This window comes from Perognathus longimembris, chromosome 4, assembly GCF_023159225.1.
Source record: "Perognathus longimembris pacificus isolate PPM17 chromosome 4, ASM2315922v1, whole genome shotgun sequence".
Taxonomy (NCBI): Eukaryota; Metazoa; Chordata; class Mammalia; order Rodentia; family Heteromyidae; genus Perognathus; species Perognathus longimembris.
In genome coordinates this window covers 6,272,702-6,290,769 of record NC_063164.1, presented here as the reverse complement: position 1 = coordinate 6,290,769, position 18,068 = coordinate 6,272,702, and the positions used below count along the sequence as shown (strand labels likewise).

Genomic DNA, 18,068 nt, shown 5'->3' with positions numbered 1-18,068 from the left:
TTTTTAGCTTAAGGCTAGCACTCTACCACTTGAGCCACAGATCTACTTCTGGCTTTTTAGCAGTTAGAAATAAGAGTCTCATTGACTTTCCTGCCTGATATGGCTTTGAATCTTGATCCTCAGATCCCAGCCTCCTGAGTTGCTAGGATTCCAGGTGTGAGCCACCAATCCCTGGCTTTGCCTCCTACTTTTAAATGTAAGAATCCTACTTTTTTCATTATGGAACAGAGAAAATAAACTTAAATTCTGAATTACAGCCATGTAGGTAAAAGGACAGGACAAAAAAGCTACATAGGCCTAAGAGGAAGAAAGAAGGGAGGTGACATAGTCTCCAAGAGGAAGGGGCGCAGGGGGTTCAGCTCACTAGCAGGGCGCTTATGAGAGAGAACCACACATGCAGAGAACAGGCAGGGTGGAAGGCAGAAGGAGGGGCAGGACAGAGTCCCCAGGAACAGACCGTCAAGTTGTCCCTACGACCTGGGAGAAAACACAGAGCAGGAGTTGTAACATCTAAAAGGAGCCCCAGAGGGAGCAGCTCAAATCAGAGAGAGTGGTGCAGAAGAAAGCTTGAATAGTAATGAAGACATTTGTGGGAATGTTCACATTTGGTATGGTTCAACTGCAGTGGGTTTTAATGGTTTTTGTTTTGTTTGTGGGGAGAGAACAGTACTGGGGTTTGAACTCAAGGCCTCATACTCGTTAGGCGGGCACTCTACTGGCTGAGCCATGCCCCTAGCCCCTTTTTGCTTTGGTTAATTTTAATACAAGGTCTCACATTTTTGTCCTTACTGTCCAGGATCCTAATCCTCCTACTTACACTTCCTGCATAGCTGGGATGACAGGTGCCTGCCACCATGCCCAGCTGGTTTTGTTGAGCTGAGTTCTCCCTTTTACTCAGGCTGGCCTCAAACTGGGCTCCTCCTGGTCTCCACTTCCCAAGTAACTAGGATTAAAATCTGAGTCAGAGTGCCGTGCCTGGTGCACAACAGGTTTTGACCTTGAAAAAAAAACTTGGAGCCTTACTAGTGGTTCACACCTATAATCCTAGCTACTCAGGAGGCTGAGACCAGAGGTTCAAAGCCAGCCCAGACAGAAAAGTCCAGGAGACTCTTATCTCCAACTGACTACCAGAAAACCAGAAATAGCACTGTAGCTCAAAGTGGTAGAGTGCTATCCTTGAGTGAAAAAGTTTAGGGACCGTGCCCAAGCCCTGAGTTCAAGCCCCATGACTGACCTGACTGAAACTAAAGAAAAGAAAACTTGGATCACTCAGATAAAAGTATAAGCTTCCCTCTGGTATATGACCAGATTTCAAAGAGAGCTGAGACTGCTGGCCTGAGTGCAGCGGCCCATAGGACACATCCTCTATTAACGACTTAAAGGAGCGGTCTCAGGAGAATGCTTTCAGAAAAACCCGGATCATGTTTTTCTAAATCCCTGAGATTTTTCTTTCTTCCCTTTTTGTTTGTTTGTTTTGTTTTGTTTTTTTTATGGTTCTGTTACTGGAGCTTGAAGTCAGGACCTGGGTACTGTCCCTGGGCTTTTTGCTCAAGGATAGTGCTCTACCATTTGATCCACAGTTCTACTTTTGGCTTTTAGTTGGTTAGTTTGAGATAAGAGTCTCTCAGATTTTTCTGCCTGGGCTGGCTACAAACTGTGTTCCTCAGATCTCAGTCTCCTGAGTAGCTAGGATTACAGGGGTGTGCCACCAGCACCCAGCCAAAACTTAAAACCTTTCTGAGCATAGACATGAGTCAAAGATGGAAAAGTATATGTCATGGGGTTGGGAGTTTAGCTTAATGGAAGAGTGCCTCACTTTGGTCCTCAGGTCAGTCATCAGCTTCACAAGAAAAGAAGAGAGAAAGAAAAAGAAAATTGTACATTGTTTCATGTACAGAATTGGAAATATTATGTAGCTAGGCATAGTAGCACTTACCTGTAATCCTAGCAGTCAGAAGCAGAGGCAGGAGTATCACAAGTTCAAGGCCAGAAATACCCTGAAAAAGAAACAACCAAGTTCTAGGCATAGTTTTACATGCCACTAACCCCACTGCGTGGGAGACTGAGGCAGGAGGATAATGAATTTGAGGCAAACCTGAGTTACGTAGTGAGACCCTGCCTTAAAAAAGAACCCTCTCAGGCTGGGGATAAGGCCTAGTGGCAAGAGTGCTTGCCTCATATACATGAAGCCCCTGGGTTCGATTCCCAGCACCACATATATAGAAAACGGCCAGAAGTGGCGCTGTGGCTCAAGTAGCAGAGTGCTAGCCTTGAGCGGGAAGAAGCCAGGGACAGTGCTCGGGCCCTGAGTCCAAGCCCCAGGACTGGCAAAAATAATAAGTAAATAGAAATAAATAAAATCCTCTTGAATCTCTATAAGATATATATAAAATATAAATGAATTTTGTGTTTGGAGTTGGATCCCCTCATTCATTTGCAGATTTGCAATATCCGAACCACTGGCATAACAGGCATTCCTGAGAAGGGACACCCCTCCTGTGTCTTGTCGGTGGTCTCTAACCACAGCTGCTTGTCCAGGCGTGAGTTCCTTATTCTCTCCTGTGGGCACACTGTTCTCATGTTGAGTCCCAGTCAGTATCCTCCCTGTCTCCCTGGGCATATTTTATTTGACCAGAATTACCTCGAGTCACAAGTTACTATTTTCAGAATAATATAGCATTGTTGTTTGTTTGAGACAGGGTCTCACTTTATATCCAGGCTGGCCTTGAACTTGGGTCTTCCTCACCCCAAGCCTTCCAAGTGCCAGAAATGAGCCACCACACCCAGTAAAGGCTGTGTATGTGCTCTTTGAGTTGCCATTTCTGTAATTTAGATTAAACATTACCTAATATATGTGGCTTTTAAATAAGTGGAATTTCTTATTGGAGTGTTTTCTGTTAAAAGAAAAAGTATATCCAAATACTCCTCCTAACTATGAAAGTTTATTGTTTGTCTAAGAAACAGCAGAGCTAGAGCTCTCTAGAAGAGAGCAAATGAGAATAGAATAAAAAGATCTATAAAGATACAAGCAGATAAGTGCATAGGACCATATAAAACGAAGTCTATGAACTCTTAAGAATTGGAAACAGGAGGTTCTTATTATGCCCCATATGCAGTTATTTCTTTTTTTTTCTTTCTGTACCCTTTGTCTTTTTTTTTTTTTTTCTTTCTTGCCAGTTCTAGGGCTTGAACTTAGGGCCTGAGCACTGTCCCTGGCTTCTTTTTGCTCAAGGCTAGCACTGTGCCATTTGAGCCACAGCACCACTTCTGGCCTTTTTTATATATGTGGTGCTGCGGAATCGAACCCAGGGCTTCATGTATATGAGGCAAGCACTACCTCTACCACTAGGCCATATTCACAGCCCTACCCTTTGTCTTTTATATAAGCTTATCTGATCCGTGGAAGGGAAAGGGAATCACAGAAATAGCAGGACAAAGAATGAACTAATACAACTAGATACTATGTTGGAAATGAACATTACAACCTGGGGGGAGGGAAGGGGGAATGGTAAGCAGGAGAAAATGAAGGAGTGGGTTAACAGTGCTTTAAAAGAAATGTACTTATTACCAGGCTGGGAATATGGCAAGAGTGCTCACCTCATATACACGTAGCCCTAGGTTCGATTCCCCAGCACCACATATATAGAAAACGGCCAGAAGTGGCGCTGTGGCTCAAGTGGCAGAGTGCTAGCCTTGAGCAAAAAGAAGCCAGGGACAGTGCTCAGGCCCTGAGTCCAAGGCCCAGGACTGGCAAAAAAGAAAAGAGAAATATACTCATTACCTTACTTACATAACTGTAATGGGGAGAGGGGTGTCACCACCTTTACAATAAATTAAAAAAAAAAACTTTACCGTGAACATTTAAAAAAAGATACAAGCAAATGATTACATGCAGATGTAAACTCTGGAGGAAAAGCTGGGAGAGAGGCTGCATGAATTCTGTGTTGTATTCCTCTGGTGAAAGTGCTGGAGACGTGGACGTTGCCACGTGGCTCCAGTGATCCTTATCTTTAGCACGTGGAGATTGGTCACCTCACGTTTGCTTGACAGTGTTCTCCCCTTCAGGCCCTTACCTGTGGAGACAGAATGCAGGGAGACCCATTTCTAAGACAGAAAGGACAAGTGCAGCTCTCTGAGCAGCCAAGGGCCATGGCGGATTTGGTTAGTGATTGTGTCTTTGTTAGGACAAACTGGTCCCTAAGTGCCGGGCATTGCAACCCATTTCTCTTTGAAACTCTCTGCTCTTAACTTACTTATTCTTACCCTTTCTCCCTCCCAGATTGTTCCTTCAAGGGCTGCTCTGTGAGCTCACCTGTCTCTGCCTTGCAGTGCAGTGTCATTGTTGTGTCAGGTTCTGTCCAAAGGCTGTCTGTCACTAAGGAGCCTTGCCTATCCCCTTAGCTCAGATGCCACAACCCAAGCTACATCCCTGCCAGACCAGCAAGTAGAGTCTCACCATTTACTGAGCATCTACACTGTGTGGCCATTGGACCAGATATTACATTTTTAGATATAATATGCAAACGATGATACAAGGTTTCCGTGTACAGTTCAGTGCATCTTGACAAATGTATATGTCTAGGTAACCAATGCCAATTATATACATTAGCTTTTTAAAGCTCTTGTCAACTCAAGGGCTGGTCGTCGCTTTAGTTTATTTTTTGTGTATGTGTCAGTACTAGGGCTTAAACACAGGACCCTCATGCTCATGGTTGGCTTTTTCATCTAAGACTGGTGCTCTACCAAGGGAGTCACACCTCTACTTGTAGCTTTTTGCTGATTAATTAGAGGTAAGAGTTTCACACACTTTTCTGCCTGGGATGGCAGTGAACCTGGGACCTCAGATTTCAGCCTCCTGAGTAGCTAGGATTTTGGGCAGATATAAGCCTACAGCACCCACCTTCATCATTATGTAGTTGAGGAAGCTTGCTGGGAGAAGTCAAGTGATAATGAGGGCAAGAGGAGTGGCTCAAGTGGTAAAGGCGCCTGCCTAGGACTTGTGAAGCTCTGAGTTCAAATCCCAGCTACATACTACATACCACCACATGCACACAAGTTGATTTGAGCTGGGCACCAGTGGCTCACACCTGTAATCCTAGCTACTCAGGAGGCTGAGATCTGAGGATTGCAATGCAAAGCCAACCCGGGCAAGAAAGCCTGTGAGACTCTTATCTCCAATTAGCCACCAGAAAATGGGGATTGAGCTATAGCTCAAGTGGGAGATCGCTATCCTTGAGCCAGAAAAGTTCAGAGATAGTGCCCAAGACCAACACACACAGAGTATGTAATACCAAGAAGCATACTCTCTTTAATTATACATATCCCCCCAAAAAAGAAAGAAAGATGAATCTGTCCCCCTGAAAAGTGGCCAGTCCCTCTGAAAAGGTGTTAATGGCTTCCTCTTGCTGCAGGGAATAGAAGACATACTTCGCTGCTTCATCAAAGTAGGCAATGCAGAGATGGTCCGCCAGATAGAATTTATCATCAAGCAGCTCAATTCTGGTGAGTGCAATCAAGAATGTGATATGGGGCTAGGGATATGGCCTAGTGGCAAGAGTGCTTGTCTCATATACATGAGGACCTGGGTTCAATTCCCCAGCACCACATATGCAGAAAATGGCCAGAAGTGGCGCTGTGGCTCAAGTGGCAGAGTGCTAGCCTTGAGCAAAAAGAAGCCAGGGACAGTGCTCAGGCTCCCTGAGTCCAAGCCCCAGGACTGGCCAAAAAAAGAAAAAGAATGTGATATGCCTTTCTGATGACTCTCATGCTCATGTTAGAAAGACGCCTGGCCTTCCCAGAGGGCTCAGGCTGCCCCAGTCAGTCCAGAGGCAGGCCCAGGAGAACTCCTGACCAAGAGTCGAGCCAGGGCTCAAGTCCAGAGTGTCCAAACATTAATAATGTCTTATCACACTGTACATCTGTTACCACGCTGGAGGTGGGTGTGCAGTCAACAAAAAGGAGTTTAAAGCAGTCACTGACGCCTTCCCTGCCTTGTAAGTTCTCTTTATAGGCTCCTCCCTTCCTCCTCCAAAGTCCTCACCAGCCCAGAAGGTGACTTCGCAGGTCCTGGGGCCAGATGTCCATCTTTGTAGCACCAACTGTAGAAAATGCCGTTGACCTGGTCCCTTACCCCGCCAGACAGCAAGGGAGGAGGTAGTGTGTCCCCCTTTCTAGCCACCTGCCTTCAGTACCATGACACACATTCCATCATAAGCAGGAGAGGACCTGGGACGCCTCAGGGAAGGGGAGTGGGGCCCTGCCCCTTCCATCCTCTGGGGGCCACGTCTGTCACCTCCACCTGTCTCCATCCCCTTCCCATGCCCAGCAGGGCATATGCACAGAGCTGACCTGACGGAAGGTTCGTCTTCATCTTGCCTTGCAAGTCAGTCACGGGGCCAGTGCCAAGCCAGAAAATGCCAGGAGCCCACCAGCCTTTGTTGAATGCATGAGGCCCGGCTTGGGCTGCCCCGCAACCACTAATGGAGTCTCTCCTGCTGCAGGAGAGAGCTCTGAAGTTCCCAGAGGGTCCAGCAGGCAGCGAGCAGGGCACCATCTGAGCCACAGGGAAGAGGAGCTGCCGGGGAGGAGCTGCTGCAGGAGGCAGCAGGGACGATCGGCCAGGGAGCTGCCTGTTAGCCAGCTTGCTGCCTTTGAGGCTGCCTGGCCCTTCCACTTGAACGTCCTCCTTCTTTCCTATGGAGCAAGTGTAACACTCCCCCAAGTTCACATGGGCAGAGAATAGAACTTTATTTTCTATAGCTTTAGTTATGACTCAAAGTAAGCAAACAGAATGAGATGGCAGCCGGCACGCGGGCCTGGCTGGGTCTCTCTGCGCTCTGTGGGTGTACCACAGCTAGGGACAGTTGTGCCATAGCCATGAGGGTTCCTCTGCAGCCCAGGTCCCATTTCACTTGGAATCTTCCCCAAGGCTGCCTCTGTGTGTTCCAGTTCATTGAGAACACCTACACCCAGCTCCTTGCCATTTCCCCTGCCCGCAGCCAAGATGCAGGATGCAGCCCATCGGCGCTCTGACCTGCACATCATACCTAACCTGCCCCTGGAACAGCACTCTTGTAGGGGATCTACTTGGGCAGGGAGTTGTCATAGATAGAGCTCTGTATCTCGGGGTGTTCTGGAAGGTGGGAGAAATACCTACTTCCTATTTATTGATTTGTTCATTTATGCCTGTATTAGAGCCTGACCTCAGGGCCAAGGTACTCTCCCTAGCTTTTGTACTCAAGACTGGTACTCTGTTGTTTGAGCCACACCTGGTTAATAAGCTTCCTGCATTGGCTGGCTTCAAATTGCAATCCTCTGGACCTCGGCCTCCTGAGTGGCTAGGATTACAGGCGTGAGCCACTGGCACCCAGTGTGAGATCCTTTTTCAATAACAGGCCAAGAGTATTTCTTTTTCATCTCAAGTCCCCATTTTCTATAGGACCCCAGAATGGGCTATCCTAGAATGTGCTGCTTGAAAACAGGATTTGGGAGTTACACTCCCCTTAGGGTATGTGTCACCCTCACGGCTAAGTGGAGCTGGTAAAGACCCTGTGTTCCATCTTCATCGTCACTTGGAGACTGTGAGCAGGTGTACACTGGCACCATTAGCTTAAGATGCATGATATGGCTCGCTACCATCTTTGGTGAAGGACTGTCTTTGTTGCTTCCTTCTTTCCTTCCTTTCTTTTTTTTTTTTTTTGTCATGAGTTTCAAACAGGGCCTGGTTTTCACTCTACCACTTTGAGCCATGGCTCTACTTCCTTTTTCTTTCTTTTTTTCCTCGTGGTTAATTGGAGCTTAATGTCCCATGGACTTTCCTGCCCGGGCTGGCTTCAAACCATAATCCTCAGCTCTCAGCTTCCTGAGTAGCTAGGCTTACAGGCTAGGCCCAGCAGGATTGGCTTGTTTCATTTGAGTGGACATCCAAACTGAATGTCAGTGCCCACAACTATTTTCCAGTGAAGTTTGAAGATCTCTTTAGTACAACATTACAGGGATATTTTTGGGTTCTAGCCCCAAAGGCAGGGTGGGAATGGGTAGCTGGTGAAGCCTTCGGGGAAGTTCCAGTCCGGTATCAGGGACCTCCAGTGACAGCAGTGTTGGCAGGAAGGTTTGACCCTGGCTCTGGCCCAGGCTGTACCTCCAGTCCTCAGCGAGGGGGACCGGCACACTCTAGCCGGGCACGTGCCGGCCTGGGCACGCCGTGGAGGCAGCTGTCCCAGGGAAGGGAGCTGAGGCAAGACTGGACTGTCCTGGCAGTGTGAAGACTGGGAGCAGGTGGAGGGATTATGGTATCAGGTGATGGGAGGGTGGGTGAGGCAGCGAGGGGCACCGGACATGGCCCCTCCACGCAAGGGGTGCCAGACATGAGGGGTTATCACTGGTGACCTTGGCAGGGCGTTTTCAGGAGGCTGACTGGAGTGTGCTATTCGTGGCAAAGAGGACATATTAAAATAATGAAACCTCAGCCAAAAGGCAGATGCCACATTGGCTTTGTGTCTGCAGAGTCGCTGTGGACCAGCTGGCATATGGCAGCTGTGTGGGCCAGGATGGGCGTGAAGGCAGGTGAGCCCGTGGAGTGGGGATCGGCTCCCCCATGCACGGGCCTGGCACAGTGGAGTCCGTGGCGTCCTTCCCTATAGGGTGAAGCTGTGACTCCCTCCCCTCGGGCTCAGCCTGTGCCCCCTAGCTGAGCGTCCCGATGAGTCTTCACTCAGGCTTTCTGACCTTCATGCCTTGTGTTCAAGAAATGCATGCTAAAAACCAGACGTGAAGGTGTGGCTTAAGTAGTAGAGCGCCAACCTTGGGTGGACAAGCCAAGTGAGAATACAAGGCCCTAAGTTCAAGCTCTGGTACTGGAGAGAAACGGGGAGGAGAGAGAGAGAGAGAGAGAGAGAGAGAGAGAGAGAGAGAGAGAGAGAGAGAACCGCTTGCTAGTAAGGAGACACAGTGGGGACATAGGGAGGAGAAAGTCTGGTGCTCTGTGTCCGGGGATGCAGGAGAGTCTGGGGGGCCAGGGCAGGGTTCCTGGAGGTCGCTAGCCATTCTCCCATTGATGCACAAGGGACCGTGCTATGGAGCTGGAGGTGAGGTGCTGAGCGTGTTTGGAGAGATGATGGAGGTGATGGCTTTGGGGGAAGCTCCAGAAGAGATAGTAACCCACATCTGGGTAATAGCTGCTGTGCGCCTAGGCTAGCCACTGCATCTCTGTTGAGTTATATACATTCAGCAACCCCAAGAAGTAAGTAGTATTAGTTCCATGTGACAGGTGAGTGTACATGTATGTGCTACGAAGAACTTATGCTCATGTATAAGTTCCAAAGATGTCATGATGTGGATGAGAGCCTTCAAGACCCCTTCTTGCCATGACCACGCCCCTGCCACCACTCAGAAGTCATGGAGTTGAGAAACAGACCTGGCTTTAATCTCAGCTTTGCCACACACATGCAGTAGAACCGCAAACAAGTCACTTATCCACCCTGGGCCTCCATTGTTACCTATAAAATGGGGATGACAGGAAATAAGGCCGTTCGTAAGGACTGATCAAGAGAAATTAGTAAGTACCCGAGCAAGTATCCAGCATGATGTCCAGGAGTGAAAATTAATCTACTTCCCTTCTCTGAAGGGCCCTCAGATATCTGTGTCTGCCTGCCCGTTTTCTAAGTGAGCCTTTTACATTTCCCCATACGTCTATAAATCTGCCCTGATAAAAAAGATTAATTTAACATTGCTAAGGTAGATAGCATACTGTGGCTGAAATGGCCATGATTAGGAATGGTTACGAGTGTTAGCGCTGGGTATAGTAGCACAGTCCTTTAATCCCAGCACTTGGAGGATCTCAAGTTCAAGATCAACCTTGAAGTTAAAGAAAAAGTGTGCAGTGGTCATGATCAGGAGTGGTCGAAGTGTGACCATCTTGATGTCACTTCACTTGGTGTCTCAGTAGCTGACAGCGCGAGGGCACGGCTGCCGCTTTGTGGGAATTCACTGCCCTCCTCTTCTTCACAGAAGAGCTGCTGGATGGCGTTCTGGAGTCTGATGATGATGAAGATGAAGAAGATGAGGTAAGTTGGGGGCTCTGCCCCTTCTCTTCTCTACCGGGAGCGGTGAGTCAGCGGTGCAGGGGGTGCATCTTCCACTCTGTTCCTCACTGTTCTTCACTGCTCGGGGGCCGCTGAGGCTCGGCTGGCTGGTGGCACTTCTGGGATTCCTGCATGGGGTCCCAGGTGGGTGGCCGCCTCCTCCAGGGCCTCTCCAGTGCCTGTTGTCATCGGATGCTCTAACCTGGATCGAAGGCTGGGTTCCCAAGTGGAGGAGGTGGAAGCTTCTAGCATCTGTGGACTCAGCAGCCTTAGAACTTGTGCTACGTGCTGCTCACAGCACCTCAGAGCCCAGTCCTGATGGGGGGGAACGAGGCGCTCCCTGCCCTGGAAGGAGCAGTGGGAAGTGCAGGGGTGGCCGGATGGGCTGCCCGAGTCCCGGCCTCTGCCACTCCTGCAGACAGCAGAGGTGCGGCAGCCCCCAGCGGAGGGAAGCTCTCTCCACCAGTGGATGAGGCCAGCTCTGGGGTCCTAGGGTTGACTCAGAGCTGGCAGAACCAACCACCTTACTGCGCTGCTGCTTTCCCTCTGTTAGCCTTTTGATACGGATTTGGTCAGGGAAAAACGTTTCTCTCACGGGCGCTCAGACCGAGGTTCCAAAGTTATTGGAGTCTCAGAGTGGTGTGCGGGCAGCAGGTGTGTTCCCAGCTGCCAGCATGCACCGCCTCTCCGCAGACACCCTGTCCTCATCACGCGTGCCTTGCCTTCCCTCTAAAAGAGGCTTCTTCTTCCTTTCTGGTCCTGGGGTTTGAACTCAGAACTGGGGCACTCTCTCTGAGCCTTTGTGCTTAAGGCTGGTGCTCTACCACTTGCGTCACAGCTTCACTTCTGGCTTTTTGAGAGTGGTTAATTGGAGATCAGAGTTTCACAGGCTTTCCTGCCTGGGCTGGCTTCAAAATGCAATCCTCAGATCTGTCTCCGGAGTAGCTAGGATTCTAGGCGTGAGCCCCTGGCGACCAGCTAGAAGGGGCTTCTCTTATTTGGATGTGAAAGGTGTGTTTTGTTTGTATTTGCAGTCTGTCTGCTATGCCTGAATGTGGGGCTCCCTGCTGGCATCAGATGGGGAAGCATTCATCTAAGAGCCCCCCCCAGCAACACTGTGCTGGCTCTGAGGTGGGCTACCATTTCCTTCCTGGGCTGTAGGTGGCAGCCGTGGGCGCCCCAGTGTGGTGGGACTGGCCGACCTTGACCTCCAGCCTTGATCTTCCTGGGACACAGAGCCCACTGGGTCACGAGAGGCAGAGAGCGAGGTGGGCCAGCCGCCTGAGAACCGCGCAGACTCTTCTGTAAAGGGGAATTGGAGGTTTTTAGGCTGGGCAGGTCACATGGTCTGTTTCAACACAGAATAGCTGTTGGGAAATCTGGCTGTGTTCCCCTAAAACTATTTGTGGACACAAGAAATTAGTGTCATATAATTTTCAGATGTCATTAAGTTGTTGGGGTTTTCTTTTTTTTTCAAATAGTAAGAACATAAAACTCATTGTTAGCCCGTAGGCCAAACAAAAATGCATTTGTGCCCAGAGGTCAGCGCTGCCCAGCCCTTAAGATAGAAACAGCCAGTCTGCTCTTGACTGCAGAAGACACCACTTCTTTTTTTTGTTGTTGGGGGGGGGGGGGCAGTCCTGGGGCTTGGACTCAGGGCCTGAGCACTGTCCCTGGCTTCTTTTTGCTCAAGGCTAGCACTCTGCCCCTTGAGCTGTCACAGCGCCACTTCTGGCCATTTTCTGTATATGTGGTGCTGGGGAATTGAACCCAGGGCCTCATGTATACAAGGCAAGCACTCTTACCACTAGGCCATATCCCCAGCCCAGAAGATACCACTTCTATGCCTCGCTCTTCAACACTGTTCTGAATTATATGTAAATATTTTAATTATTTGCCTCCAGTAACTTCTTGTCCAAAAGTTCCTCTCAAGAGCCTCCTTCTCCCCTGTCCCATGTAATTCTTTGGGAATTTTTACTTGGCTTCGGTTTGGTTTGACTTTTTTTTTTTTTTTTTTTGGTCAGTTGTGGGGCTTGAACTCAGGGCCTGGGCGCTGTCCCTGAGCCCCCTTGCTCAAAGCTAGCGCTCTACCACTTGAGCCACATTGCTACTTCCTCCCTTTAATGATGGGAATTCAGCATGTGGCAGTGTTTCTTTGGAAGCAACTACAGGCCTTTCAGTTCTCTGGAATTGCGGCTTCTCGATGCAGAAATTTGAAACGTTTGCTGTGAAACCAATTTTGAGGGAATTACTGGAAGAGGTTGAGTGGGAAGATAGAAGGGAAGGACAAACTGACCCTGACACACGCAGGTCATGGGGCTGTACAGCCCTCACCATGCAGAACTCGCGCGCCAGGCACCGGGGATGTGCTTTTGCTAAGGGCAGGCATTACTTTTATAACCACCTGTTAAAAATTGATAAATGCTAAAGGAAAATCAACATGAGCCTTTGGGGCAGTAGTACTCTTGTCATCTCTTAAAGTGACCCTTCTGAAATAGACAGCAAGACTACTTGTCAGGGCCTTTTTCCCCCCAGTCCTGGGGCTTGCACTCAGGGCCTGAGCGCTGTCCCTGGCTTCCTTTTGCTCAAGGCTAGCACTCTGCCACTTGAGCCACAGCGCCACTTCCGGCTTTTTCTGTTTTTGTGGTGCTGAGGAACCGAACCTTGAACTCGGGGCGTTGGCTTTTTCACTCATGGCTGGTGTTCTACCACTTGAGTTACATCTCCACTCTGGCTTTTTGCTGGCTAAGTAGAGATAAGAGTCTCACACACTTAGTGCCTGAACCTCAATCTTCAGATCTCAGCCTCCTGAGCAGGTAGGATTGATTACAGGTGTCAGCCACTGATGCACAGTTAATTTCCAAAAAATGTTTAGATACAAAGCAAATCACCATTCTCAGCTTAGTGACCTGGCTCTGCAGCGTGAGCCAGAGACCAGAGGGCCTTGTGCTCCCCTCGCCCCACACTGGGCGACGGTGCCCCCCCTCGCCCCACACTGGGCGACGGTGCCCCCCTCGCCCCACACTGGGCGACTGTGCTCCCCTCGCCCCACACTGGACGACTGTGCTCCCCTCACCCCACACTGGGCGACGGTGCTCCCCTTGCCCCACACTGGGGCCTCGTGCTCCCCTCACCCCACACTGGGCGACTGTGCTCCCCTCACCCCACACTGGGCGACTGTGCCCCCCTCGCCCCACACTGGGGCCTCGTGCTCCCCTCGCCCCACACTGGGCGACTGTGCTCCCCTCACCCCACACTGGGCGACTGTGCCCCCCTCGCCCCACACTGGGGCCTCGTGCTCCCCTCACCCCACACTGGGCGACTGTGCTCCCCTCGCCCCACACTGGGCGACTGTGCCCCCCTCGCCCCACACTGGGGCCTCGTGCTCCCCTCGCCCCACACTGGGCGACTGTGCTCCCCTCACCCTACACTGGGCGACTGTGCTCCCCTCACCCCACACTGGGCGACTGTGCTCCCCTCACCCTACACTGGGCGACTGTGCTCCCCTCGCCCCACACTGGGCGACTGTGCTCCCCTCACCCCACACTGGGCGACTGTGCTCCCCTCACCCTACACTGGGCGACTGTGCTCCCCTCGCCCCACACTGGGCGACTGTGCTCCCCTCACCCTACACTGGGCGACTGTGCTCCCCTCACCCCACACTGGGCGACTGTGCTCCCCTCACCCTACACTGGGCGACTGTGCTCCCCTCGCCCCACACTGGGCGACTGTGCTCCCCTCACCCCACACTGGGCGACTGTGCTCCCCTCGCCCCACACTGGGCTGAAGTTTGCACTCACAAGCCCACTGCCCCCACCCTGGAAACTCTCCAGAGGACCCCACATGCAAGATCTAGTTTTTCTTTCTTGTTTCTGAAAGTGCAATGACTTTATGTGTTAAAAAGCCAGTTGTATCTGAACCCACTTATATACTAAAATTTAAAAAATGGCAGAGCTCAGCAGGGTGAAGTGGTAATAGCAGCACTCGGGGCTGATGCAAGAGGATCGTGATGGGTTTGAGACGAGCCTGGGCTACAGCGAGATCTTTTTTTTTTTTTTTTTTTTTTGGTCAGTCATGGGTTTGAACTCTGGTCCTGGGCACTGTCCCTGAGCATTTCAGCCCAAGGCTAGCACTTTACCACTTCTAACCACAACACCACTTCCGGTTTTCTGATGGTTAATAGGAGATGAGTTTCCTGCCTAGGCTGGCTTTGAACCACAATTCTCAGATCTCAGCCTCCTGAGTAGCTAGGATTGCAGGCACGAGCCACCGGCGCCTCGTGGAGATCTTGTTTTGTTTTTGCCAGTCCTGGGGCTTGGACTCAGGGCCTGAGCACTGTCCCTGGCTTCTTTTTGCTCAAGGCTAGCACTCTACCACTTGAGCCACAGCGCCACTTCCGGCTTTTTCTATATATGTGGTACTGAGGAATTGAACCCAGGGCTTCATGTATGCGAGGCAAGCATTCTACCACTAAGCCACATTCCCAGCCCCAAGATCTTGTTTTTTTGGTTTTTTTTTTTGGCCAGTCCTGGGCCTTGGACTCAGGGCCTGAGCACTGTCCCTGGCTTCTTCCCGCTCAAGGCTAGCACTCTGCCACTTGAACCACAGCGCCGCTTCTGGCCGTTTTCTGTATATGTGGTGCTGGGGAATCGAACCTAGGGCCTCGTGTATCCGAGGCAGGCACTCTTGCCACTAGGCTATATCCCCAGCCCAAGATCTTGTTTTTTAATGTATGGGTGAAGTGAGGCTGAATGAAATGGAGGAGGACAATAGAAGGGGTGAGTTTGATCAAGATGCATTGTACTCACAAACTGACATGTTGGATTCAAACCCCTTTGCACAACAATTTAAGGCTATATAAGGCTGGGAAAATGGCCTAGTGGCAAGAAAGCTTGCCTCGTATACATGAAGCCCTGGGTTCAATTCCCCTAGCACCACATATACAGAAAATGGCTAGAAGTGGCGCTGTGGCTCAAGTGGTAGAGTGCTAGCCTTGAGCAAAAAGAAGCCGGGGACAGTGCTCAGGCCCTGAGTCCAAGCCCCAGGACTGGCAAAAAAAAAAAAAAAAAAAGATATTATATATATGCCATATTCCCAGCCCCTTAAAGATAATTTTTAACAAAAAATACACAGCTAAAAATGTATCTTCTGATTTATAGGCCTCCTAGGGTGTAATTTACACTGAAAAAGAAAATGGTAAAGTTAATGTGAACAAGATTTTAAGCAGAGCAAACAGAAGGGCGCTGGCCTGTGCAGATGTGCGCGAGTGGGCACAGCTGAGAGGTGAGGAGGGCGACGCCCTCGGTGTTGACTTTGGGAGCCCAAAGTGGGGAGTCAGAATGAGGAAGTGCGAGTAGGAAGAGTGCAGGCAAGCCGGGTCCACCTCGTGAGAACTGCACGCAGGGCGGCCACTGCGGGGGCGTGGAGAGCAACTGACGCTCCACTTTGTGCCCTGATGGAGTTAAAGTCACACTGGGTGAACACGGCAGGGGGGACGTAGGAAAGAGGCACTGGTAAGATACACCCCTACCCGCCGTGCAGGACAGGAGGCGTGCAGGGGTGCGAAAGTTGGACTTTTCTTTGGCTTAAGGCAGGTCATTCGGGATGCCAGGGGCTGGCGCCTGTCATCCCAGCTTCTCAGGAGGCTGAGGTCTGAGGATTTCTATTTCTGTTTTCCAGCCCGGGCAGGGAAATCCATGAGACTCCTATCTCCAGATAACTAGCAAAAAGCCAGAAGTGGGCGTATGGTGTAAGCGGTAATGCACCAGCTTTGAGTATAAAAGCTAAGGAACAGCACCTAGGCCCAAGTTCAAGTCCTAGTACTGGCTCTGTGCACGCATGCGCGCACACACACACACACACACACAGAGACAAAACAGATGTGAGCATATCAAATGCTGCTGGAAAGTCTGGGCAGTGGGGCAGTAATACTGGATTGTCGAGGGGAGGGGAAGGGAGGGTGAGGGAGAGAGGATGGCCTGGGAAGGACAGTAGCTTCATTAGTTTCTTTGTGTGTTTGTTTTTGCCAGTCCTGGGGCTTGAACTCAGGGCCTGAGCACTGTCCCTGGCTTCTCTTTGCTCAAGGCTAGTACTCTGCCACTTGAGCCACAGCACCACCTCTGGCCGTTTTCTATATATGTGGTGCTGGGGAATCGAACCCAGGGCTTCATGTATACGAGGCAAGCACACTTGTCCCTAGGCCATATTCCCAGCTTTATGAGTTTCTGAATTGCTTCTCCTCTCTTGGCCCGCAGCGTCCAGACCCACTTAAACACTGCGCTGGTGCGGGCGCAGTGCGTGTCAGCTCGTGCTGTGAAGAAATTGTTTCCTCGTGTAGTTTCTTTTTATGATGAACGGACGAGTCCAGGCTCAGGAGCCTGGCTCCAGTGTTTTCACCCCAAGTGGCTCGGGTTTCCTTATTACATGGGAAGGTGAGGCTCCTTGTGTCCCTCTCCCAATTGGCTTTCCGTGGAGATGAAAGGCCCCTCTGTGCTCTTCAAGAAAACCGATTTCAAGACAAACATTCTCCCTTTTTAACAAAACAGGTTTCAGTGCCAGGGCAAGTCAGCCATGGACAATTAACTTGTTGGTGCCATGTGAGTGACAATCGTATGATCAGCAGTTTCCTTCTCTTCAGACTTCTCAAATCCAGGTCAGTTATTAAGTGGACAGATATTTAAGGGCCGTGAACAAAAACAGTGTTCTAGGAAAGGACCAGGAAGAGAAGGGAAAACAAAGCGTCTCTGGGCGTATCTGTGGTTCACAGTACCTCCACAACTTCTGATAATCCTGAGACCCAGAACTGCCACCGTGTGGCATCACTGTGTGTCTGACACTGTTCTAGCACCTTCCCTCAGTTCCCAAGTGGTAGATATCTCATTATTTCTGTTCCGTAGAAGGGGAAACACAGAGAAAAGAGGAGGCATGTCATGTTCACAAAGCTACTGAACGAGTGGTGATAGGATCGCAGGCAGGTAGCGGGCAGCGCATGCCCTTAGCCTTGTGCTTGGTTGTCAGTCATCTAGAGACCAGCAGCAAAGACGAGAGAGGATACAAGCACTTAGGTGCGTGAAGGAAGAAGAAACAGAAGCCTGCAAAGTATTTATCCTAATACTGGCAGCTAGTTGGTAGGTACCTGGAATGAAAGCTAGGGTATGGCTCAAGGTAGAGCACCTACCTAACAAGTATGAGGCCCTGAGTTCAAAGATGCATATGGTCGGGGAGGCAGGAGAGGTGTCTCCAGGGGACACAAGTTCACCACCTCCTGTGTGCATGCCTTTTTCCTTCTGATACTTGACTTATGCCCCTAGCCCTCGGGATTTTATTTGCTGAGGTAGGGTCTCACAGCTTTTTCCTGGGGTGACCTCGAATTCCTGGTCCTGTCAAATATTTGGTGGGATGACAGTTGTGCATCTGGCTTCTAGATTGCTTTAAAGTTTTTTTGTGTTCTTTTTTCCTACTGGGTGCCAGTAGCTCCTCCTACTACCCAGGAGGCTGAGGTCTGAGGATTGTAGTTCAAAGCCAGCCCAGGCAGGAAAGTCCATGAGACTCTTTATCTCCAATTAACCACCAAAAAGCTGGAAGTGGAGATGCGGCTCAAGTGGTAGAGCGCTAGCCTTAAGCACAAACACTCAGGGACAGTGCCCAAGACCTGAGTTCTAGCTGCAGGACTGGCCAAAAAGAAAATAAATTCCTGTTAGTACTAGAAAAGTCTGTTAATCAGATCTCTTGCAAAGCATGAAGGTGTTTTTCTGTATCTCTACCAGCAATAAGTACTTTCTTAATTTCATATTTTTCCCAGTCTGATAGTAGTAACGTGCTAACTCTAGGGTTTTTGTTGTTGTTTTATGCCATTGCTGGGGTTTGAACTCGGGGCCTTGTGCTCTCATTTGGCTTTTTTGCTCCCTTGAGTCACACCTCCACTCCCCAGTGTTTCATGAAACTTTCCTTTCTCTGACAGGTAGTGAGTCTGAGCCTCTTTGTGTT

The 18,068-nt window shown here is 50.0% G+C and overlaps 1 protein-coding gene across 1 annotated transcript in view; it reads left to right on the top strand.

The window, feature by feature from the left end:
* Armc9 (armadillo repeat containing 9) overlaps positions 1-18,068 on the top strand; it is an 87,857-nt gene that overhangs the window by 45,776 nt on the left and 24,013 nt on the right. The window contains exons 18-19 of the mRNA XM_048344540.1: positions 5,412-5,502; positions 10,009-10,064. Coding sequence (XP_048200497.1) covers positions 5,412-5,502; positions 10,009-10,064 — 147 coding nt within the window. The remainder of the gene's footprint in view (positions 1-5,411; positions 5,503-10,008; positions 10,065-18,068) is intronic.